At 47.1% G+C, this 25,565-nt stretch overlaps 2 protein-coding genes across 10 annotated transcripts in view; one reads left to right on the top strand and one right to left on the bottom strand.

Annotated features, from left to right (window-relative positions):
* The window catches only part of LOC111156662 (tubulin beta-2A chain), a 19,607-nt gene extending 7,599 nt beyond the window's left edge, over nucleotides 1–12,008 (top strand). Inside the window, exons 1-5 of one of the 9 annotated variants that reach the window (XM_022517692.1) lie at nucleotides 4,604–4,730; nucleotides 6,005–6,113; nucleotides 6,462–6,572; nucleotides 7,497–8,540; nucleotides 11,873–12,008. In XM_022517692.1, coding sequence (XP_022373400.1) covers nucleotides 4,674–4,730; nucleotides 6,005–6,113; nucleotides 6,462–6,572; nucleotides 7,497–8,540; nucleotides 11,873–11,940 — 1,389 coding nt within the window. In that variant the 5' untranslated portion in view covers nucleotides 4,604–4,673 and the 3' untranslated portion in view covers nucleotides 11,941–12,008. Of the gene's footprint in view, nucleotides 1–4,598; nucleotides 4,731–6,004; nucleotides 6,140–6,397; nucleotides 6,573–7,496; nucleotides 8,749–11,872 lie in introns of those variants that run through there. The other 8 variants (XM_022517694.1, XM_022517699.1, XM_022517693.1 and 5 more) reach the window with 8 other exon arrangements.
* The window catches only part of LOC111156664 (biphenyl hydrolase like), a 39,948-nt gene continuing 23,696 nt past the window's right edge, over nucleotides 9,314–25,565 (bottom strand). The window contains exons 6-7 of the mRNA XM_022517700.1: nucleotides 18,466–18,589; nucleotides 9,314–9,622 (exon numbers count right to left, since the gene is read on the bottom strand). Of these exons, the coding sequence (XP_022373408.1) occupies nucleotides 9,523–9,622; nucleotides 18,466–18,589 (224 nt within the window). The 3' untranslated portion in view covers nucleotides 9,314–9,522. The remainder of the gene's footprint in view (nucleotides 9,623–18,465; nucleotides 18,590–25,565) is intronic.

Genomic DNA, 25,565 nt, shown 5'->3' with positions numbered 1-25,565 from the left:
ATAATAATACTAATTACAATAGCTAAGATTAATGAAACACTTACTACAGAGCAGATGGTTTTCTAAGTGTTTTCACATATCAATTCATCCGGTCCTTGTAGCAACTCTAGGACGTAGGTGCTATTATTATTACCATTTTACAGATGAAGCAATTGAGGCATAAGTAACTTCCTCTCAGTCACACAGCTAGTAAGTGTCAGAATCAGGATTTGCACCCATTCCATCCATGGCCTGTGCTCTTAACTTCATCCAGGGAATGTGGGAGTGGGCTGAATGGGGGGACATTCATTCTGGTCATGTGAACAGCCTTGGCTGTACGAAGCAGTTTGTTTAGAGAATATGGTACATTCCAAATGCTCTAGATTATAGGAAAAATGATAGCAGTTGGGACAAGGTTACACATGTTTGAAAATTTGTAAGATTGTGATTTAAGTCATGGCATAAGAAAATGCAGTATTTCTTCATTTTTTAATGTCCAAGGCAAACATAATTGAAATGATGTTAAAAAGGAACAAACAAAAAACATCCAAATGACCAGGAAAAGGAAGAAGAAAAGAAGGTAATGCATCAAACATAAACAGTGAAAAAAAGTACATACAGGGAAGAGTAGAAAGACATATTTATGTTCTTTAGTATTTTCTAAAGTTTCTAATTTCATAGTCAGAAAATATGTATATATAAAATAAATTTTATTACCATAATAAAATATGTATGTATATATAATGTGTGTGTATAATACACACACACACACACACACACACACACACACACACAATTTGTTGTTTTCAATTTTGGAAGGCCCAGATTGACAATTCTGGTAAAAATATCACATACTGGGACATGAAATATTCCAGAAGGGGGCTGAAAAACATTACCGTATATTACTCCAAATTATTATTCTCTGGTGCAAAAATTTGAAACTGTAACTTAGTGGAGTTGATATTTTCAAAGTAAGTGAAATTGGGGTTCAGACTGTACTTTAAGCAGTCTTTTTTAAAAAAAAGCATTTTAATGCTTTAAATAAAATTCCTTCATCTTCATGAAGAGATGCTTTTATTAAAAGCTTGAAAATGTGTGCTCACAGTCAAAGGAGCAGGCAGGGCTGTTCTAAAAGAATTTCACAGGAAAGAGAAATTGAGGTGTCTTGCCTGCTGGACCCTCTCTGAGGGCACAAATAGGTTGGGAGACTGTTCCAGAATAATTCAAGCAACTTGATTGCTGGAATGGTTCCTGGGTTTTCATCATTCTACCTACTGATACTTTTTTTTTTTTTAAATATTTTATTTTATTTGACAGAGACAGAGATCACAAGTAGGCAGAGAGGCAGGCAGAGAAAGAGGAGGAAGCAGGCTCCCCACTGAGCAGAGAGCCCGATGCGGGGCTCGATCCCAGGATGCTGGGATCATGACCTGAGCCAAAGGCAGAGGCCTTAACCCGCTGAGCCACCCAGGCGCCCCAACCTACTGATACTTTCAAAATGTCAGGATCCCAGTGAAATCTCTTTGAACCCAATTGCACATGTCCCGTTAGAAAGGGCATCCCAGAGGGTAGTTTCGCTAGAATCCTCTCACAGACAGCAGGAGATGAAGGGCAGACAGAGCGAAAGGGAAGATCCTGAGTCTGTCTGTAAAATACAGGCAAGGCCCAGCCTTCTACCGGAATTCACTCCTTTCCTTTCTGGTCTGAATTTTGTCATCATCACCCCAAAGTGCCTTCTGGGCAGGGAGGGCTCACACACATGATGTCAGTGACATCAGGTTCAAAGCAGGAAATGACATGTGGCTGGAGGATGTTGGGGCCCCTCCCCCTGCCACCCTGCCAGGATAGTTGCTCCTTTTTGGACAGGAGTGTGGGGGGGGGGACCCACCTTTCCCCAAAGTTTGCCAAAAGCCTATTCTAGGGGAGGGGAGGATCCACCGGCCCCATTCCCTCCTATTCTCTCCCACCCCAGGTGCTGTTCCCCAGAGCATTGCTGTGTGACAGCGGGCTGGTGCTGGCGGTGCCCACATGGAGTAGAGTAGGAGCTCACAGCCGTCGGATGAGTCACCTTAGGCTGGGCAGGCATTATTTAAAATCTGCCTGTGTGCCTCTTTGATTATATTCCAACAGACAACAGGGTGGGTACTGGGGGAGGAGTGAGCAGATGAGAAAGCAGGTTGGTGCAGACTGGAAGGCAGGAGGAGGCAGCCTTGGCAAGGACTTCTGCTGCCAGTAAGCCCCGGGTGGGCCTCCTGTCCCCGGGCCTGCTGTAATCAATGCCGTCATTGATTTATTGACTGCGTGTGTACCCAATGTCCAGTTCACAGACATGTCTCTTAGGCTCGCCACATAAAAAAACAGATTTCCATGTTTCAGATGTGCTAATAGAGGCTCAGAGAGGGTAGGTGACTTGCTTAAGGACCTAAACAGAACGACGCAGAGTGGGCACCATCCATGAAGGTGATCTTTTCCTTCCGCAGGTAGGGAAATGCCCACCTAATATCCTATTATCATCCTTTCCAGATCATATCTTCTGTGCCTGTTTGGCCCCAAATCCCCATCTTGAAGGAAACAACAAAGACTAAGAAGCAATTACCTCCAGAAAATCTTTATGGCATGCTGTGTTATCCGTGAAGTCACCCGGAGCAGGGCCATTCTCTGGAGAGCAACTAGAAGGCTCCAGCTGCTATGAACAGCCCAAGAAATAGGAACTGGAGGTAGAGATGGGGAGAAGGTGGAGGCCCAAGCCCTCGGAACATGGGAGCAGCATTAGTGGGATGGACTGGGGGCTCAGCTGTATGGGGAAGAGAGAGAAGAGGAGAGAGCCAGGAAACCTTACCCATCCCTGAGCACCCCCCCCACTCCCTGCTGAGACAGGGAATCAGGCACCTGACCAGAGCTGAAAGGACCCCAAAGGACTGTCTCCCTCAAGCTGGAGTGATGAAGCCATGACTTTGCCCACCTCCGACAGATGCCCACTATTAATACAGCAAGCAGGCTTCATACTTCTAACGACAGCATCACCATGGGGTTTATGGGGGCACTTTTGCTCCATAAACTTGACCTGCTTTCATATAGAGCTTCTCATTTCCTACTCACAAAGCTGGCTGCAGGGCACCTATAATTATCATCATTTTATAGTTGGAGAAACTGGCCCCAGAGAGGAAAAGGAGTATGTGAAGCAAACAAAAACAGTCCCCGGGTCCCCGCTCACCTAGCCCAATGTTCAGCATCATCTTGGAGAACAATTAAGATTGGGTGTTACCTCACCGGGACAAAGCCTTTAAAATTCACCTGGGCTTTGTCTTTGTAGAAGGAATCTAGATGCCTTCACTTACTAGCTTTGTAGCTAGTCAGCTCTTTGAGCCTCCTTTTCTGAGCTGCAAAACTGGGATAGTAATTATGTATACTCTAGAGCAGGACTGTTTAATGGAAATACAATGTGAGTCACATAGGTAACAAAATTTTCCAGTAGTCACTACTAGTGTAGAAGTCATTGAAAAAGGTTAAAAAAACAGTGAAATTAATTTTAAAAAATATCCAAAATGTTATTTTGATCTGTAATCAATATACAAAAGTAGTAATGGAGTATTTTACAGCCTTTTAACTGAGTTAAGCTAATCCAGAGCAATCCAGTGACTGTTTTAAACTGAGAGCACATCTCAATTCAGACTATCCACATTTCAAATGTTCAGTAGTCACACGTGTCTAGTGGCCTTTGAACGGGACTGTGCTGCTCAGGATTAGGTGACATATTGAACGTAAGGTAAGGGTACATCGGGGCTGATGTGCCGCTGTTCCGTCCTCTCTGACATACAGGTACGCACGCAGAATTTTCCACATTTAGATGCCCTTTACAAGGCCCAAGAGCCCAAAGCAGACATGAGACAAATCCAGCATCTTCCAAACCGACCATCTTTCTCACAAGTGGAAGTAAAAGCTGACCCCTCCCCCATCCTCGCTTTCCTCAAACACAGTCCCCATCTGCTGTCACCGGGAGCCCCCCAACCACCACTCTCCCCCATCCTCCACCCCCTCCCCACGTTTAGACTATTCCCACCCGGAACAAAAAGAGAACGTGGCCCGGAGTCCAGGACCCTTGCCCAACTGAGTCAGGAAACCTGTAGGGCTGTAGGGCCCCCTGACCATTCTAGACTCCCGGCTCCAAGGGGGTCCTGGCTGCATCTCACCTTCCCCCCGGAGGCGAGGACCCTTTTGGAGGTAGGCCCCCCGCCCTCCGTCCCAGAACCCAGGATTCCAGCCCCTCTCGGGTGTCCAGAGTGGAAGGGTGGATGGGGATGCGGTGTTACTGAAGAAGCCAGTGCAAGGGTGGGGCCGCGTCCGTGGTTCAAGCCGACCCGGCTTGGCTGGGCCAGAGGCCCGGACACCGCCCTCGGCGGCAGGACGCGGGGGCTGGAGCCCTCTCGCGAGCCTACAGGCGCAGACTCGGGCCGAGCGCCCCTGCACCTCGCACCGCGCCCCAGCTCCCCCTTGTGGTGCCGCAGTCCGCGCGGCCCCGCCCCCAGCCTCGCCCGCCATTACGTCATCGCGGGCCAGGCCGGGGAGGGGGCGACTCCCCCGCTATAAAAGGCGGGGCTTGGGGGCGGCGACTGGTCTCTGCTGCGGAGTCCGCCGGTCGCGCCGCGAGCACAGCTCCGAGGGCCAGCGCCACCACCCCCTCCGCAGCCGGCACCATGCGTGAGATCGTGCACATCCAGGCGGGCCAGTGCGGCAACCAGATCGGCGCCAAGGTGGGCGCGCCGCTGTGCAGGGGCCAGGGAAGGGGAGGCAGGCATGGAGGGTGCGACCCGGGCGGGGGTGGCGGGACCCCAGGACGCGGGCCAGGGCAGGGGCCGGGGGCGGGTGGCGGCGGCTCTCGCCGGCCCCGGTGGCGCATTCTCGGCGGGGCCGCCGGGCGGGGCCCAGGAAACCACACAACCTGCCACGATGCGCGCGGCGACGCAGTGGTGTGTGCCTTAATCAAGGCCCTTTGAAATTTCCTCGGACACATCCCTTATGCGAGAGGTAGTCGGCATTTCCCTGGGTGTATTACTCTCTAGAATTTGGATAGGGAGAACGCTCATATTAATCCAGTGGCCTTATGTAGAATTTAATTTTTACATTTTCCTCTGTAGTTTGAATGAAAAATATGCAGTGTCATTGGGGTGACATGCTAGAGAGACTTCTTGTTGGGCTTCAAAGTCGAGGATGTTAGATAATTTCCCAAATATGAGCACCATCGACATGATGAGACATCATGTCGGAGTCTGGCTTCCTGTCTGAGAGGCAGCAGGTGACGTCCTGGCGCTGGGACTGCCGACCACACTGGGCGAGGCAGGAGCCAGCCTGGTGCAAGGGTGTGGGCGGGCCCCTGGACAAGGACGTGGTCTCTTTCACAACCGCCATATTGCCCACCCCAACCTCCCCGCCCCCTTTCCTGCTACTAATTCACAACGAAACCTGTGCCCTCACCGTGCCCAGCTCTACCCACTGTCCCCAGTGGGATCCCAGACTGCTCCAACCTGTCCTTCCCCACCCACCCCTGCCCGTGGGTAGGGGTGGCAGACTTTATGGATGTCAGTGGTCTAAAACCGCTCTGCCTGGAGGGCTGGGTGGGGTTTGCACCAGGAGACCTGGATCCCTGGAGGCAGTCAAGGGGCGGGGCCCAAGTGGTCCTGGGTCCTCCCAGGACCCACCCATCAGCTGGGATGTTGTGACATTCAGCCCTGCCTGGGGGTGATGGCCTCCCCAGCATCCATGGCTTTTGGAAGAGGGCAGCTGCTGTGCCCATCCTCCGTGCCCTTCTCAGCTTTTCAGCCTGTCACCATCCTATGGCCAGTGCTCTGCGGATTTCCAAGCCCCTCTGCAGCAGCCCCTGGAGGAATGGGGGTGCAGCTCTAAGACTCCTTCACTGGCTGACCATAGTGGCCGCTGTTCCAAGGACATGAGAGGGAGAGAAGGGCCATCCTTACTGAGGTTTAGGATGTCAGCCCATCATGTGATTTTTTTTTTTCTTTCTCCCCAGTTTTGGGAAGTGATCAGTGATGAGCATGGGATCGACCCCACTGGCAGTTACCATGGAGACAGTGACTTGCAGCTGGAGAGAATCAACGTGTACTACAATGAAGCTGCTGGTGATTATTTGAATGTTTTTTGCCCAGTCAAGCTTGCTTTGTATACTATGGCAGACGGAGTGGATGAGGAACAGATAAATGACAAAGAGATGCTTCTTGCATTTGTTTTAAACGTCAACTGCTAAAAAACGACATGTTAGATAGTTCCTCACGACTCCTGCATGTTGGCCATGACTAAGCATGCCATTATCCCCTCTTCTGAGGCAGAAAAGCACCTCTGTTTGCTCACTTTTGTGTCGGATGCTAGAATTTTCTCTAATGATTCTGCTGTGAAAGGCGCACAGGGCACAGCCTTGTCTGTGATGCCTTTGCCGGCTGCACATCTAAGTCCGGCTCTGTTCCCCACAGGTAACAAGTACGTCCCCCGGGCCATCCTGGTGGACCTGGAGCCGGGCACCATGGACTCCGTCAGGTCTGGGCCATTCGGCCAGATCTTCAGGCCGGACAACTTTGTCTTCGGTATGTAGTCGTGATCAGTGGCAGCTGGCTCAGTGAGTCTCCCTTCTCAGCACTGTGCAAATCACCGCTCTTAGGATTGAATGCCAAGGTAGAGACTGTGTGTCCACAGAGAGCCCTGGGTCCTGGCCTGATTCCACCAAATCCTGGGGCAGCCCCTTCTCTGGGCAGCTCAAGGAACAGTGTCAGCCTGCAGAGGGCCCATATCCCCCCCAACCCCCCCCCACCACTGCAGAGGAGCCTGTGACCCGTGAAGAATACAGAGCAGTGGCTAACCTTGCAGCAGGAATTGATGGGCTGCTGGTGATGTCAGAGGACCAGGGCCGGCAGGTAACCATGTCAGGAAGCCAAAGGCCAAAGGCGCAGGTTATGACCAGAGTGGGACCAGCGGCTTGGAGCCCATCTTCTCTTCGGATCATAATGTGCCCTTGCCCTTGCCCATTTATGGTACCTAATGTAAATATTTACAGAAGGTTCCTGTTCCTAATTTTAAAACCAGTCCAGTTTTGGGATGCCTTGGTTAAGCGTTTGCCTTCAGCTCAGGTCATGATCCCAGGGTCCTGGGATTGACCCTGAGTCGGACTCCCTGCCCAGCAGGGGAGTCTGCTTCTTCCTCCCGCTGTGCCACTACTTGTGCTCTCTCTCTAGCTCAAACTCTCTTTCAAAAACAAAACAAAACAACCCAGTTGGGTTTTGCTAAACCATCTTGTTGATCAGTTAATAACTGCATCTGAACCAAACTTGCTTTTTATCTTATTATGATGTCCAGTGTTTTTGAGGATCATTGATGTATAGAAAATTTTCCATAGTCAAAAAAGGGTATCTAAAAGAGATGAATCTGCAAACTTAAGATTAGTCTACAGTCAGATGACAGAATTCAGAATTCCTAATGTTTAAGTGTCTAATATTATCCTTTCCATCTGGCAGGCCAGAGTGGTGCGGGAAACAACTGGGCAAAGGGTCACTACACAGAGGGAGCCGAACTGGTGGACTCGGTCCTGGATGTGGTGAGGAAGGAGTCAGAGAGCTGTGACTGTCTGCAGGGCTTCCAGCTGACCCACTCACTGGGGGGCGGCACGGGGTCCGGGATGGGCACGCTGCTCATCAGCAAGATCCGGGAGGAGTACCCAGACCGCATCATGAACACCTTCAGCGTCATGCCCTCGCCCAAGGTGTCCGACACGGTGGTCGAGCCCTACAACGCCACCCTGTCCGTGCACCAGCTGGTGGAGAACACGGATGAGACCTACTCCATCGACAACGAGGCCCTGTACGACATCTGCTTCCGCACCCTGAAACTGACCACCCCCACGTACGGAGACCTCAACCACCTGGTGTCGGCCACCATGAGCGGCGTCACCACCTGCCTGCGCTTCCCGGGCCAGCTGAACGCCGACCTGCGCAAGCTGGCCGTGAACATGGTGCCCTTCCCGCGCCTGCACTTCTTCATGCCCGGCTTCGCCCCCCTGACCAGCCGGGGCAGCCAGCAGTACCGCGCGCTCACGGTGCCCGAGCTCACGCAGCAGATGTTCGACTCCAAGAACATGATGGCCGCCTGCGACCCGCGTCACGGCCGCTACCTGACCGTGGCCGCCATCTTCCGCGGCCGCATGTCCATGAAGGAGGTGGACGAGCAGATGCTCAACGTGCAGAACAAGAACAGCAGCTACTTCGTCGAGTGGATCCCCAACAACGTGAAGACGGCCGTGTGCGACATCCCGCCGCGCGGCCTCAAGATGTCGGCCACCTTCATCGGCAACAGCACGGCCATCCAGGAGCTGTTCAAGCGCATCTCGGAGCAGTTCACGGCCATGTTCCGGCGCAAGGCCTTCCTGCACTGGTACACGGGCGAGGGCATGGATGAGATGGAGTTCACCGAGGCCGAGAGCAACATGAACGACCTGGTGTCCGAGTACCAGCAGTACCAGGACGCCACGGCCGATGAACAGGGGGAGTTCGAGGAGGAGGAGGGTGAGGATGAGGCTTAAGAACTTCTCAGATAAATCGTGCATCTTTAGTGAACTTCTGTTGTCCTCAATCAAGCATGGTCTTTCTATTTGTATACTATGGTGCTCCGTTTTGCTCTGTCAGAAATTCACACTGTTGATGTTATAATGTGGAACTCCAAAAAATTACAGTATTGTCTAAGATATCTATACTAATAAAAAAGCATGTGTCCAAAACGTCGTGGTCTCTTTAATTTCATTTAAGGCAATTCTTATTCTTCCATTCTAATTCTAATTCTTATTCTTCCATTGAATGCTTCCTAAATATGTTTCTGGGTAACTTTAACAAAACTAGGATTTCTGCTTTAATGTTTTTAATTAATAGCCTTTTTGCTCTTTTAGGGAAGACAAATGAAGAGACAAATTTTTTCATCTTCACAGGCCCAACATGAAAGTAAAGGAACCCAGGAAATGTGTTGAGTGAATGGAGATTTAAGGACAGAGCAAACCTGCCTACCTTATTTGCTGTAGTTCCAGCAACTCTTGTGAAACTGTAGTATCAAGGGCCCTAAGCAAGGGCTTTCTTCTGTTTCTCTACTTTTTTTTTGTTTGTTTCTCTACTTTGACAATGTGATAAATTGAAGTAAAAAGACCCGTGAATACCTCTCAGATGAAAGGGACAGCATAATTCTAGAGTCAAGGTATCTGAAATCACAGTCATAAATACTCCAAAGGCTTCACCTAAGGTTCACTGGAGAGAAAGTGTATCAGAATCAGAATGGTAGAAATTCACAACTCTAATGTTAAAAAAATCAGCTTTAATTTTTGTAGCACTTAGAACTAGAAAACACTTTAATATGTCATTATTTCTATTTGACTGGGAGCAGTTTGCAGGGAGGTATAGAAAGCATGGGGAGGCAGGTGAGCTGAGGAGGGACAGCAGTGTGTTTCTAAGGCAACAATAGGCTCGAGCCCCACAGTAAGGAATCCCTAGGTCCCTGCTGTTCTCAGGGATATTTTCCCAACAAGAAGTCTTCTGCTAACTTATTGAATTCATTTGCAAAACGTAGGTGCAGGTTGTGCTTGCCTTCCGGCATCAGATGCAACCTAAAAAAAAAAAAAAAAAAAAGTTTTTTGTTTAAATGGCACATAATTTAAAAAACTAAAAACTTTTTACTTTTTTTGAAAAATTTCAAAAAAAAACCCCTCCATTTTTTTTTTTTTTTTTTTTTTTTTCATGATGAGTACTGGGGAGGAAAGGTAAGGTACGCAATATAAACTTTCCCTGAGTATAGACGTTGAGGGAAAGAGCTGCTTGGGGCATTTACAGCCAAACTGGGGTTGATTTAACAGAGCATAAACATTGTATTTGGAATTTGGAACTGTATCATGTAGCAAATGGTTTGACTTTAAATCTGACTGAGAGTAGGGGATGTGATTTGGTCATTCCCTAAGAGGGGAAACCCCATTTTAATAAGGTTGATTTTAAGAGAGAAGGCTGGAGAGCCAAGAAAAATATGAAACGTCCAGAATCCACCGGACTAACAGGTGAGCTTTCTCGGATATCCTAGAGTGAAAGCCCAGATCAGAAATTGCAGCCTCCAGCAGCCTACCATTTAAGGTTCAGAACCACCCTGTCACTTTTGCAGGATTGAAGAAGTCTGAATAGAAGCCACACACAAAGGGCAAGTAAGTGTTCCTGGGGCCCATGAGGGCAGCTGGGGCCGGCCTCAGCAACTCTTTTTTCTGCAGCTGTCACAACATGTCTTGTGGCAAACCTCACTGTGCTCATAAGACTTCTTTCATAAGCTTTCGGTCAAATGTGGCTGGTTTGCAATTTCTTGAATATAGTCAGTCTTGAGTTCTATGTTTTATTTATTGGCTATAAAAGTGCAGAAACAAATGTTCATCAAAGCTTCTAGGATATAGGCACAAGTTCAAGCTCTTTTGTCTATAATAACAATGGGACATTAAATGGATCCTACTGGGGCAAATGCCAGTTACTATACCGCCGAGTTCTCTGACCTTTCAACAACTGGGGGTTGAGAGCTCTAAGAACTTCAGGGAGGATTTGTAGGGTCAAGGAGCTGGGGGAATCGAGCTGTCCTTGGACAACGTTGGGTCCCCTGTAACTCAACCATGTGGGGTGTGGGGTAGGGGTACCTAGACACGTGATTATCTACTTGAAAGAAGGATATATTGCTGGCATTTTCTGAGGCCCTTGGAAAAGCTAATGCTGCCATTAACAGCCAGAACATTCCAAAGTCAATTTTAATGTTGTTCAGGGAAAAAAAAGGATCAGCCACACCAACCCGAAAGACAGGATCCCAGTTGCCCTACATAAGGAGCAGGGCTGGTAGGGATGCTCAGGGCCTCCATTTTTAGAAGGCAGAAAATAAGCAACTGCCAAGGATACTGAGAGCTCACAGAAGGACATGTTTAGGCTAAACTGTATCCCCTAATGTGTGCTAAGCTGAACTTTGAAGCAGAGGGACCCTGACCTACCAAAGCTGGACATCCTCTCTGTGGGTAGCCAAGCTGGTTATCACAGGTCCCACCCCATTTCTATAATTTGCTCAGATTCCCGACAAGGAAGGAGAGATACCAGCTGTGCATCTCTTCTTTTTAGCCTCAGTGTATCTGCACTATTCCTATGGTAATCTCTAGGTCTTAGGGAAATAAAAACCAGGTCCCCTTCATTAAAAATATGGGAGGCCCATTTTCAGGCATCTACATTTAGAACTGCAATGGACTGTAGATGGATGGATGGATGGATGGATGGATGATTGATGGATGGATGGATGGAGGGATGGATGATTGATGGATGGATGGATGGATGGATGGATGGATGGGGCTATAAAGAAAATTCCTCTTCTCCTTGATATGTTTTGGGGGTCATTTCAAGGTCCTCAGTATATCCTCGTTCTTTAGGTCTGACACAGGATTCAATATACTTAAAACCTGTCATGTGTTCCTCTTCGGGAACAGTCCCCTGGACAAGCTGTCAGGGCAATGTAGCGATGTACTGCTGAGGTAGGTTCTCACCCAAATAGCAAAAGGAACTAATCACATGCTCCATGGAGGGTGGCTTTCAAACAATCGCATTTTCCAGGAAAAGTAGTAGCAAGTCCTCCACCATCAAACACATGGTGCAACTGGAAATGTAGGGGCCTCCATGGGGGCAAATACAAATTCCTATTTCCTGGGGGCAGGTTCCTGCCTGCATTTGGCACATTCAGAAGAAGAGATTTGATTCTAGATCTTCTGAGGAGCTAAAATGTGTCTGACCTTACAGTGTAAATTCGATGGTCACTTTACCTAGGCTTGGGAAGGGTCCTCCTAGGATGCTCCTTACAGATGAGGTGGCCAAGGACAAACACAGTGACTGCACCATACAACCTTTCCTTCCTCAGTCTAACCCTTGACAGCTTTCAAATTAAGCTGTGGGAGCTACAGACAGGAGCAGCCCCTAAGTGACGTACCATAGCATTTTTTTTCTTCATTTTCGATGTGATAAAACTCTAGTGGTATCTGAACCCACCAAGCTGCTAGTCCAGTCTGCGAGCATTTTTGTTTTAGTTGCAAACCAAAGTGGGCTGTGGGTTCTTTGTACCTTGATCTCTTCCACAGTGACAACTGGACAGCCATGTCGCTAACAGGGAGGACTGGTCACTTTTAGACATTCCTTCCAGGCCTATCCAGACCTGGTTGCTAACAGCATCCCTTTTTAATTCTTCATTCTCGGGGCACCTGGGTGGCTCAGTCGGTTAAACATCTGACTCTTAACTTTGGCTCAGCTCATGATCTCAGGGTCGTGAGATAGAGCCCTGCGTCAGGCTCTACACTGGGCATAGAGCCTGCTTGGAATTTTCTTTCTCCTTTTTCCCTCTGCCCCTCCCCCACATGTTGCACTCTAAATAAATAAACGAACAAACAAATACATAATTAAATAAATATTCTTAATTCTCTGCTCCTTTCAGAAAGCCCATCTAAGGAAAGGATAATAGTGGGTAGGCCACAATCCCCCTCAAGCTGGCAAAAAAGGCATGTAGAGCATAACTTCCCAGCCTGTGTCCTCGCCAGCAGGCTCTCCCCCTCAGCCTGAGAGCCCAGCAGATGTTTGGGAAAGGAAGTAGACTTCTGAGAAGTTTCTTCTCTCAAATGCAACCAACATCTCAAGCATTAGAAAGAAACCAAACTGTCTCGCGGCAGCTTTTCTGGCAATGGCGTATCTAGGAGGGGGACACCTCTGGGCTATCCTGGTCTGCCAGATTGATGCTTTTAACTCGCATACGGAGAAGCAAGCCTTGCCAAACCTGTGGGATGGTAGGGGCCATGCTGGGGCCTTCCAACTGGATTGAGAGCTCGGAGTCACAGCAGAATATAATCGGAGGTTGTACCACAGGGTTAAAGGCGTGGGCTGTATGGGGTCAGGACATGTCCGGTCTGATCAATGTGGGATTCAGGCTGGCAAATTATTTCATCTCCCTGAGTTATACTTTCTCATCTGGAAAAGGGGGGACAAGAAACAGCTTCTAACCCCACAGGGTTATTCCGGACAAAGTGATAAAATGCACATAAAGCACAACGTACGGGATCTCTGGGCACACAGTGAGCAATAATTTGTTTTTTATTATTTGGTTATTCTATTTGAGTTACACTTTACAATATGCAAAAATCCTCATAATGGTTTTAATTCTGGATGAATGAAATGCTCTGACTTGGGATCATAATTTATTTACGTTTGGCTGAAATAATCCACTCCAAGTGGAAGATTCTCAAGGGAGCTTTTACAAATGTCCTGGGTAAGATTTGTCCAGAAAGGAGGAGACCCCACTCTCTCTAAAGTACTCAGGACTCAGCTTTGTAAGGACAAGGCTAATCCTGTTTGGTGTCTGTCCTATTACCCGGCCGAAAGTGGGGTCTTGAGCTGACTGCTTTCCCTTCAACCTTGAAGGGAAGCAGCAAGCAGCTAGGGATGAGGAACTAGAAGCAGGACTGGGTGGACGAAGGGATGGGGAGAGGTAGAGAAAAAGTCACACGGAAACACTGGCTCTCCCTGGTTCTCAGGCCTTCGGTCACACTGGAACCGCACCATCGGCTCTCTTGGGACTCCAGCTTGCTCATGTTCCAGCTGGCCCACTGAAGATCTCAGACTTCTCAGCCTCCATAACTGCATGAGCCAATTCCTTATTCCATAAAATAAATCAACCCCCGTGTGCATGTGTGTCTGTCGTGTATATTCTATTGGTTCTGTTTCTCTGGAGAACACTAATACCCCCCCACACCTATCCTGACAACGGTCTGGAAGTCGGGTCAGAGAGCAGTTTGCCACTGACCTCCTATCAGGCAAGCCCAGCTGCCTCCTGGGACCCCAGATCACCTGCACCAGCCCCAGCGTTCTAGGCACGGAAGTGGCAGCTACCATGTATTGAGCTTTTACTAAATCTACAAAATATTCTGAAATGATAGGTATCATCCCCATCTTACACACACGGAAACAGAAGTACAGAAATACATGCACGCTGCTGAAGGGCACACTTAGGGAGGGCGACAGCACTCAAACCCGGGGCCGTCGGAGTCCCTGCCCATGCTCTTAACCCCCACTGCGAATGCCGCTCAGGATCCCAATGGACCAAGCCAGCTCTCCAGGTGAGACTCCATTTCCTACTGCTCCCCGTTAGTTCACACTGAACCCTTGGCACCAAGTCTTTGCACACATGGACTTTACCCCTTATTCTTTCCCACCTGATCTGGCTTTCTGGCCCGGGCCCCAGAGCACGAAGCCAGACACTGCACCACACTTTTTGGGACTGAGTCACCAGTCAATGGCCTCTGTGTGCCTCTCATGTTCTCTTTCTTTCAAAATGTACTAAGCACTTTAAAATGCACTAAACCACATCCTGGGACCAGTGTTGACATGCTCAATAGGAGGAAAATTAAATTCATATGCTCGCACCTGTTAAAGAGGACCGTGAGGTCTCCAAACGATGAGTAACTGCAGGAGGATACATCTGAGTGGCTACTGGAGGGATGAGTGGGGTCAAGGGGGAGGGGTGGAGGGGAGGGGAGGGCTGTGGACAGGGGTTCCAGGCATGGTGCTAGTCATTTGCAGCCGGGTCTAGAACTGGGTCCTGGTCTCTGTGGTCCTCCCATTCCTGAGATCTGAGCACCTCCACAGAAATACAGGCTCATGCACTGAATTTCATGTTCCGCAAATCCATATGTTGAAGTCCTAACTCCCAGCACCCCAGAGTGTGACCTTATTTGGATATAAGATCTTTTGAGAGGTGACTAATGAGATCATATGGGTGGTACCTAATCCAATGGCACTGGTGTCCTTACAAGAAGAGGACTATTTATAAGCCAAGTTAAGAAGCCTAAGCAGAAATCAGCCCTGCTGATACCTCGATCTCAGACTTAGAGCCTCTAGAACTGAGAGAGGGAATACATTTTTACTGTTTAAGCCACTCGACGTGTGATATTTATTACAGTGGCACTTGCTGACCCATACACAGAGTGACACACACGTGGCTTGGCCAGCTGTGAAGTCACATCGTCTTCTGAGCTGACTCAGCCCCACGACCTCCCGAGGCTTGTCTGCTGCAATCCCAAAGGGTCTCCTGGTTGTCAGCCTCAGCTCAATGCAAATCCTTGGAACGGGAGATGGGGCTGGCCTTGACAGTGATGCCCCAGAAGCAGCCAGCCAGCCAAGGAGGTGGAGGGCAGCGTAAGGGCTCTGCAGTCTAGGAGGGAGGGCCGGATGAGCAGAGAAGGCACAGGGGCTGGAATCAGAGGGGCAGGGGTACACCCCCCAACCCCAGCTCTAATCAGAGTAGCTCTTATTTTGTGTGTTATGTCTTGGACTTCTGCATCAGAGTTTGTTAGGAGGAAGGGCTCAGCTGCCTAAAAGCAAACTTTAAAACCACTGAACTTGAAGGATTGTGAAGGCCTCTTCCTGTCCAAGAGACTCTACCATTGCTCCTCATAAAGAGAAAAAAGAGAGACAAATTAGCTGAACAACTCCACCCTTCAGTTGGCCTCCTTCTCAGGAGAGAAAGGCATTTGTCTCATATGTGATTATCTATTTGTTGGTAGAATCTTTGAAGGGATAGACTGTATCCTTAAGTTTAATTATAAACGTATCTGGAAAGGTAATGAAATAACCAGGTCATTGAAAACTTGCCATTCTACCTTGCTTTCCTATTGTCATGTGACCTGTGGTACTGAATCTCAGGAGGACTTTGGTGTTCAAGGCATCTACCTCCTTCTTCTGGGGTCCAAAAAAACCCACCCATGTTCTAGGTGGGTTCTGGCCCATTTTAGCAGAGGAAGGCCGCAGGTGTAAAATGCAAGCCAGTTCAGGACAATCGTTGCCAACAGCACTTTACCTTCCACTCACTTGTTCCAAAGGATCCTGCTCTAAGAAAATGATCTTCCACAAGATAGTCTCCTGAAATAATTAACATCTGAACGGGAAGGGGCTCTTTTTTTCCCATATTGATGTATTCTGTTGCTAGGAGATGGGTTTGGAACAGAATTCCTAAATTAAACTTCCTTGCAGACTGACTTTTATTGAATCTGGCTCTCTAAGAGAACACACTGCATTTATCATGAGCGTCAGTGTGCAAAACCTGTCATTTCTGAAGCTAGAAGACAATTAACAAGGTCAGCAAGTATATAATCCAGGCATCTTACCATCGTATGAAAATACGAGTATGTTAATGAGAGGCAGCTGCGCTGTGGGGGGAAAGTGCTATATTAGGAGGGAAAAACATCTAGGATTTGTCATTTACTAGCTATGCAACCTTGGAAGATTACTTATCTCAACCTTGATTTTCTCATCTATATATGGGGACAATATTTTTTTCGTAAATTTGTTGTGAAGTGTAGTTAGATACTGTACACAGAGGAATATTACTCAACCATTAAAAAAAAAAAAACCCCGAAATCCTGTCATTTGTAACATGGATAATGCTAAGTGAAATCAGTCTGTCAGAGAAAGACAAATACCACAGTATTTCACTCACATGTGGCATTTAAGAAACAAACAAGCAAAGAGGGGGAAAAAGAGACAAACCAAGAAGCGGACTCTTAACTATAGAGAAAAAACGGATGGTTAGCAGAGGGGAGGTGGGGGGATGGGCGAAACAGGTGATGGGGATGAAGGGGACACTTAATCATGATCAGCCCTGAGTAACATATATAATTGTTGAGTCACTATACTGTATACCCGGAACTAATATAACACTGTATGTTAACTACATTGGAATTTAAAAAACAAAACAAAACAGTAGTGGAACTGTTTTCTGAGTCTGGTTTCCCTACCAGATTGTGTGAGCTCTCAGGACAGGGATAGGCAGTGCTGGCCCAAGGTAGGCATCAGAAATCAGCTCATGGAGGGAAAGGGGAAAAGGAGGGAGGGAGGGAGAGAGGATTTTCTTAAGTCATTAATAAAGCCAATTTCAAAAGAATTCCATAGAATTCTAAAGATGGCCAGAATAATGACAGTATCCCCGGAACTGATACATAGTTTCTGAAGGGGTCAAGGCTCACTTGGGTGTTGATCCTCTGGCATGTTTGGTTTAAAAAAAAAAAAAAGCAGGTCACTATCCCCCGGTCACACTTCACTTTCTCCTTCAGGGTATGCATCCACTGCATGGAAAGGAAATACCAAATTTATTCAACTTTAAATTTTCATCTCTATGTAAGTACCAGCAAAAGCTGGTCCTGCATCTGCCAAAGTATTTAAAATACAAATTTCTGTTCCACACAAAAATGCGCGGGACTGAAGAACAGAGTTTCTGCTGACATGTATAATAAGCTTCTTCAGTGTCCAAGGCTGGTTGGCAGAAACAAGAACGCAAAGAGCAAGTAACATGTATCTGCCGTCTAATCGAGTCAGCCACCAACAGGGCTTGGTATATGTTGGTGTTTTGGATTCTGAATACAGGCTTCCCATCTGATGTGTACATATTTAAGGATGAAACAACACGAAACGTTTACAACATATTTTTAAGTGGAAAAAAGCAGGATTCAGAGTTGAATACAGAATAGAATTATATTTATGCTTAAAAAATACTAGAAAGTAGAACCACATTAAAATTGCTAACAGCAGGGGGCACCTGGGTGGCTCCGTTTGTTAAGGGTCTGACTTTTGCTCAGGTTCTGATCCCAGGCTCCCTGCTCAGCAGGAAGTCTGCTTCTCATTCTGCCCCCCAACCCTCGCTTGTATGCTCTCTCTCAAATAAATAAATAAAATCTTTAAAAAATGCTAATAGCAGAATTATTTAAATGGGTAGCAAGCAGCAGGCAATTTGTTTTCTTTTGATTTTACACATTTTCTTTCCTCGGTAGATAGTACTTTTATAATGATAAACCCATCTGAAAATCCCCAAATTATATAAAACTGTTTTAGTTAACACTGATAGCTAGAAATCAAAACTGTCCGCAGTGTTATAGAATTTAGTACCTATTAGCACATTTGTCTTCCTGGAAACTGTAAGATGTTCATCTAAGAATTCCTTTCCTTTTGTTTCCAGTTACCCACAGATCCTGGCTCCTTGTGCCCTTGTGTTTTCCAGAACCCTAAACAGAACAGTATTATTTACTGCTTTTGGCAAAATGGGAAGGGGGGGGGAACCTTAAAAAGCCCCAACCTGGGGGCACCTGTGTGGCTCAGTTGGTTAAGCGTCTGCCTTTGGCTGAGGTCTTCCTTGCAGGGTCCTGGGATCCAGCACCATATCAGGCTCCTTGCTCAGCGGGGAGCCTGCTTCTCCCTCCCGCTGCTCCCCCTGCTAGTGTGCTTGCTCATTCTGTCTCTCATGAATAAATAAAATCTTAAAAAACAAAAATCCCCACCCCAAAGGTCTCCTTTCCTTCCACAGCTCCCTCCATGCATGCACGTCCTTAGGTTCCAGGGAGAGCTCTGGGGCAGGAACCACACTTACCGCGACCCTCTCACGTGCTTGTGTATGAAGTCAGCATGGAACCGTGGGACCAGCGGATCCTTCTCCCCGTGCACGATCAAGGTGGGGCACTGAACCAGCGGCAGCAAGTGCCCACAGATATTCCCTGCAGACAAACAGCACTGAGACTCTGCTTCCCTGTGACCATCCCGCGAGGGGAGTCAGAGGAGCAGCAGAGAGCTGGGGCTCATCCAGCCTCCCTCTGGGCCTTGGTGCCCAGTCCCTAAATGAGGTGGTCTGCATTAGACAGGGTCTGAGGGGTCTTCTAGCTCTCACAATCTGTGGGCCTCCTTTTCTGGTTGTCTGCTGGGTTTCTTTATTCCCCGCCCCCCTTGGAAAGCTCTGCTAGTAAACAAGCAGTTTTGCCTGATTATATGCATAATGCATGCAAGACAGGAAAATAAACAAAGAACCCCACATGTCTTTATATTATGGAGAGCAGTCCCCAGTTTGCAAAAGCAAGGCAGGTGCTTGGCATCCGAAAAGCTTTCCCTTGAGAGGCGCCTGGGTGGCTCAGTGGGTTAAGCCTCTGCCTTGGGCTCAGGTCATGATCTCGGGGTCCTGGGATCAAGCCCCGTATCAGGCTCTCTGCTCAGCAGGGATCCTGCTTCCCTTCCTCTCTCTCTGCCTGCCTCTCTGCCTACTTGTGATCTCTGTCTGTCAAATAAATAAATAAAATCTTAAAAAAAAAAAAAAAAAAAAAGCTTTCCCTTGAAATAATGCCCTAAGTGGTCCTTGGGGCTCCAGCCAGCCCTCGGAGCTTCTGTACCTCCTGGGAAGTTATAATTTACACACGGCAAATGGGCTTCTCTTCATTCCTCCTGCCTCCATGACGTTCCTGACTGACCAACTCTGGGGACAATAGGGCCCCCCTCTCCATTTGTAACAACATTTCTAAGGCAGATGAGGAACAACCCGGCTCCGGTCCATCTTGCTGTTTCCTGGCTGGGAAATCTTGGTGGTTCCTCAGGGATGAGTTTCAGCCTCCTCCCTGGTCAAAAAGGGGATAGTTCTAGTTCTCTGCAGTGGCCGTGAGTCCAAAAAGAGATGTCCAATCTACAGTTCTGGGCAGTGGGCAGGTACTCCATAAAGGGAGCTCCTTCCTCCTCTGCCTCCTCCCGGGGGGTCACTGGGGCCCTGAGAAAGCTGGGAGCCAGCTCACTGGGGTGCTGCCCAGGCACCTGGCCTGTCCCTCCCCCTCAGTGGCTGGGGCAGGGGGCACGGCCTGCTGAATGAGAAAATGATGGGTTGGCCCAAGAAACACTTCTCTAGGACTCAGAAGCTGCCCTCTTCTGTCCCTGGGATGACACACACCTGCTAACCGCATGCTCAGAGGACGGAGAGAGCACTCACTGCTGAGCACTATGGGTCAGACACTGTTCACATGCTTTGATGCTCACGAAACACAGCCTTACCTGCTTTGGCTCACCTGGTCTGTACAACTATTGGCAGACTCAGTACTTTTATAATAAGGGTCCTAATAACCTTTCATCAAGCGCTGACCCTGTACTTGGTAGGGCACCACAGCTGAATGTGCAGAAGCCCATTTGGTCCTCACAGCACCTTACGGGGTAGTTCTTAGCTTCTACGGTTCACAGACAGGGAAAGGAAGCTTGGAGAAGCTGAGGAGTCTGCCCGTCACTGTGACAGCAACCAAGCGGTGAGGCCAGACCTCACACCCAGGCCTATCTGACTCCTTAACCCCTACGCTAAACTGAACATCCAAGAATGTTCCAAGAATACTTTCAAACAATTACGAAAAAAGGGCTCCTATCAAATTAATGAGTGTGGAGGGGAGAGAAATAGTTTATTCACAGACTTGCCGCAAGATCATTTATACACCGCTAACTCCTCTATGTTTTGACATATTTCCCCTCTCTTTCTTTTTTAAAAAAACTGTATTTGATTTTTTAAAAATTTCAGGTTTACAGCATAATTGAGTGGAGGGTTCAGGGATCTCCCCTGTCCCCCAGCTCCCCACATGCACGGCCTTCCCCACTATCACCACCACCCACCGGAGTGGGACATTTTTATAACTGATGAACCTGCATGGACAGACACGTCATTGTCCCCCAGAGTTTGGAGTTTATGTTGGAGTTCACTCCTGGTGGTTGCACATTCTGTGGGTTTGGCCAAGTGTGTAATGACATGTAGCCATCACTATGGGATCACAGAGTGTCTTCCCATCCCTGAAACTTCTGTTTTGGACATTCTAACAGGTGAGTACTGGGATCTTATTATTTGACTCGTCTTTTTTTTTTTTTTTTTTTTTTTTTTTTAAAGATTTTATTTATTTATTTGACAGAGAGAGATCACAAGTAGAGAGAGAGGCAGGCAGAGAGAGAGAGAGAGAGAGAGAGGGAAGCAGGCTCCCTGCCGAGCAGAGAGCCCGATGCGGGACTCGATCCCAGGACCCTGAGATCATGACCTGAGCCGAAGGCAGCGGCTTAACCCACTGAGCCACCCAGGCGCCCTTGACTCGTCTTTTAATGAGGTTCTTTCTCACTGTTCAGTTTTAGGAGTCTGTGTACATTTGGATAACAGTGCTTCCTGAGACACGCCTTTTGCCAATATTTTCTCCCAGTCTGTGGCTTGTCTCCTCATACTTTTGACAGGCTCTTTTGCAGAAGGGACGCTTTAAATTTTAACAAACATAGGACATATTTTTGAGCTGCTGATTTAATTCTGCTTCTACCCTTGAGTCTTCCTACCCCTTTCATTCCCTAGTCAGGAAAGCTTAAAAGTTTACATTTCAAAAATTTGCCTTCTTTAATGGAGGACTGTCTTAGACATTTTTTATGGCATTTTTTTGTTTTAAGAGCTGAGGGAGACACATTTTTCAAAGACCTGTTTCCACGGTTGGGTACTGCCCTGGAACAGGACATATTTGCTGTTTTGAACTTGAACCAGAAAAGTAACATTTCCAAATGTCCTTTTCATTGTGAAAGTTTTGATAGGTGACTCACTCTGGAAATGATTACCTAATAGATCAAACTGGTCCTTCAGCAGTCGCCATTTTGTCACCAATGTGCTCCCAGATTCGATCTTAGTTCCCCCGCTTTTCTTTCAGCAATTAAAATAGAAGAGTGAGAGATAAGCACTATAAAACTACTGAAAAACAGCTACTGAAAAACACTTTACTTCCGAATTTCTTTTAAATGATGTCAGTTCTTCCTGCTACTGGAAATCATTTTAATTTTTCAGCTGAAGACAGGGAGTTACAGTCACATAACCGAGTTCTGAAGGTAGGGAATAAACTGAACGTTCTTCCTCAGGCTAATTCTGCTGGGGCTGAAGGTCATGACACAAAGGCCCTTCTTTTTTGTCCTGGGAACAGAGGATACAGCAGGGTAATGGGTCTAAATGTGAAAAAAAAAAAATGTAGTACACACGACAGCATGTTTGTTTTCTGACGACCCACTCCAGAATTAGAAAGAAACAAACTCTATTTGAGGCTTCTGGAGAATGTCTGTCATCACACACACAAAGGATAAGAAGGAGAAAGGAACTGTCTGCTATTTAAGACTTCCCACCGTGAACCCTGATACATGGAGCAGGTGTGTACATACAGCGTCGCTAAGGCGGATTTACTACACAAGAGCGTGTATGGCGCACGATCACTGGCATCCTCTGTTGGCACATCAGCGTGTAAGGACAGTGGCTGAGTGCACTCATCGCCAGGGAATTCTGGAATACCAGGGGAGGAACGCAAGCAAAGGGACAGCTAAACAGTTCACATAACCTACCATCTGGGAGATGTTTGAATTGATTTATGCCATCCACCCACTTCTCACAGGTTTTGGCAAAGTAGTCATAGCCATATAAGGTTTCGAGAGGTTTTCTTGTTTTCTCACTCCACTTAGAAACATCTCGGATACCTGAAAAATAGAAGTATTGACAAGAACAGGTCTAGTCTGGGGCGCCTGGGTGGCTCCGTCAGTTAAGCATCTGCCTTCCGCTCAGGTCATGAGCCCCGAGTCCCGAGATTGATTCCCGTGGGGCTCCCTGCTGAGTGGGGAGTTTGCTTCTCCCTCTCCCTCTGGCCCTCCCCTCTGCTCATGCTCTCATTCCCTCTCTCAAATAAATAAGATCTTAAAAAAAAAAAAAGAACAGGTTTAGTCTAATGATAAGTAAGGTTTATCTTTAATATCTTTAGATTGATAAATTTATTTTAATTAAATTATTTTAATTAAATTTAATTAAGAATTCAATTAAAAAATAAAATATCTTTAAATATTGCAAATACAGTCCACTCCAGAGCCATGTTTGCTCTCACATGGCTTACTCCTCACCTCACCCAGGTCAGTGAGGCTTTCCTTGACAGCAACCCCCAACACACACCCAGGCACACAGAGCACCCTCCCTCCAACTACTCTGCTTAGCACTGATTAGTGCTTTGTAGCATATTCTGTGTCCATGGCCGAGTTTCTGTCTCCTTACTAAGACAAAAGCTCCAGCATAAGGAACTTGGCTTTGTTTTGTTTCCCACTTATCCCCAGAGCCTAGACCGGTGCCTGGCACAAAAAAGGCACAAAATAAGTTTTACCCACTAAATGAAATTAGATCTGCATTTATGCTTTCTGTTAAAGATATATGAAAAGATTTTCCCCAATTAGAGTTAACTGAGTAAGACTGACGTGATTTATAAAAGAAAAGGTTTTTTCTAAAGTGTATTCAGATACACTAAAAACAGATAAATTATTCATTCTAGTTTCTGCTTCTGAAGAAACATGGGTATAAAAGGCTAACTACAAACTTGAAACTATATTACGGATGATTCACTCTCAGAAAAGGAAATAACAGACTAGCTGGGTGGCTCAGTCAGTTACGTGTCTGGCTTTGGCTCAGGTCATGATCTCGGGGTCCTGGGATCCAGCCTTGTGTCTGGCTCCCTAGTTAGTGGGGAGTTTGTTCCTCCTTCTCCCTCCACCCCACCCTGTGCTTGTGCTTTCTCTCAAATATATAAATAAATAAATCTTCAAAAAAATAAAACTTGGGGTGCCTGGGTGGCTCAGTAAGCGTCTGCCTTTGGCTCAGATTATGATCCCAGGGTCCTGGGATCGAGCCCTGCATTGGGCTCCCTGCTCAGTGGGAAGCCTGCTTCTCCCTCTCCTACTCCCCCTGCTTGTGTTCCCTCTCTCCCTGTCTCTCTCTCTCTCTCTGTGTCAAATAAATAAATATTAAAAAAAAATAAAACTCATGAACAAACTCAATTACTCAGCCCACTCTTTTCCATATTTCTTTAAACACACTGATAATTCTAATGCTTCTGAGCATATTACACATTGCTTAATGTCAGCTTTTAACATGGTGCTTCTCCTACACAACATACCTCAAAAGACAACACATGGCTAATGACATGAATTCATACTGAAAATAACCCCTCCGCAGAGCTCCCGACAGCGTGAGGACCCGGGCAGGCAGCCTGTATGCACTCAGTGAATGCAGATTACAGGGTGGAGGGAAAAGTGCTGTTTACAACCACAACTGGCAGATGCTGTGACAGCCAGCACCAGATCGGGACCCACCTGTAGAGGTAGGCCCAGCGGTGCACATGGAGGCCGAGGGGAGCTGAGCTGCTCTGCACAGGAGTGAAAAGACTTCACAGAGGGGCGCAGAGAAGTCTGGAAATTAAGAGGGCACAGAGGAGATCTGGGAAGAAGAAAAAGGGGAGCTGGAAGAGGGGAGAGGAAAGAGGAGCCAGCAAGAGGTCATAAAGATGGCCAATAAAGAAATCTCCCACAGGTATTTCTACCTTGGGCTCTATTGCAGACCACACCCTTTGCAAGGTGCCCTTGAAGGGGAATGACTTTTTTTTTTTTTTTTTTTTTTAAGGTAGGCTCCACGCTCAATGTGGAGCGCAATGCAGGGCTTGAACTCATGACCCTGAGATCAAGACCTGAGCTGAGATCAAGAGTCAGTACTCAACGAACTAAGCCACCCAGGTGTCCCTATGACTAGACTGTTCATAAAACATATTTACAGTTGCATTGTTGGAGTTGCAGCAATTAATGGAAACTATCATATGAAGGTATGTGTGTGAGAAAGAGAACCTAAGAAGAGAGCAAAGAGTGGTAAGACTACTCAAAAGGCAGGGTTGCTTTTGGGGGAAATGGAACTGGTAGTTGGGACTGGGTGGGTAGAGCCAAATCTGAGATTTCTAGATTAAATGGAGATGAGAATGGCCCCAACCTGGTATGATCCTGTGCTTCCCTAGGGTAGCAAATGTAAATCCTCTCTGAAGGAAAGTATCATCAATTTGTATGCATGGTCTTTGTGTGTGTGTGTGTGTGTGTGTGTGTGTGTGTGTGTGTGTGTGTGTGTTGCCGAGCAGAGAGCCCGATGCGGGACTCGATCCCAGGACCCTGAGATCATGACCTGAGCCGAAGGCAGCGGCTTAACCCACTGAGCCACCCAGGCGCCCTTGACTCGTCTTTTAATGAGGTTCTTTCTCACTGTTCAGTTTTAGGAGTCTGTGTACATTTGGATAACAGTGCTTCCTGAGACACGCCTTTTGCCAATATTTTCTCCCAGTCTGTGGCTTGTCTCCTCATACTTTTGACAGGCTCTTTTGCAGAAGGGACGCTTTAAATTTTAACAAACATAGGACATATTTTTGAGCTGCTGATTTAATTCTGCTTCTACCCTTGAGTCTTCCTACCCCTTTCATTCCCTAGTCAGGAAAGCTTAAAAGTTTACATTTCAAAAATTTGCCTTCTTTAATGGAGGACTGTCTTAGACATTTTTTATGGCATTTTTTTGTTTTAAGAGCTGAGGGAGACACATTTTTCAAAGACCTGTTTCCACGGTTGGGTACTGCCCTGGAACAGGACATATTTGCTGTTTTGAACTTGAACCAGAAAAGTAACATTTCCAAATGTCCTTTTCATTGTGAAAGTTTTGATAGGTGACTCACTCTGGAAATGATTACCTAATAGATCAAACTGGTCCTTCAGCAGTCGCCATTTTGTCACCAATGTGCTCCCAGATTCGATCTTAGTTCCCCCGCTTTTCTTTCAGCAATTAAAATAGAAGAGTGAGAGATAAGCACTATAAAACTACTGAAAAACAGCTACTGAAAA

The sequence above is a fragment of the Enhydra lutris genome, unplaced genomic scaffold (assembly GCF_002288905.1).
Source record: "Enhydra lutris kenyoni isolate GAN:26980312 unplaced genomic scaffold, ASM228890v2 scaffoldscaffold48, whole genome shotgun sequence".
In the NCBI taxonomy this organism is placed as follows: Eukaryota; Metazoa; Chordata; class Mammalia; order Carnivora; family Mustelidae; genus Enhydra; species Enhydra lutris.
Note: the sequence above shows the minus strand (reverse complement) of the source record. Positions and strands in the feature narration are given on the sequence as shown.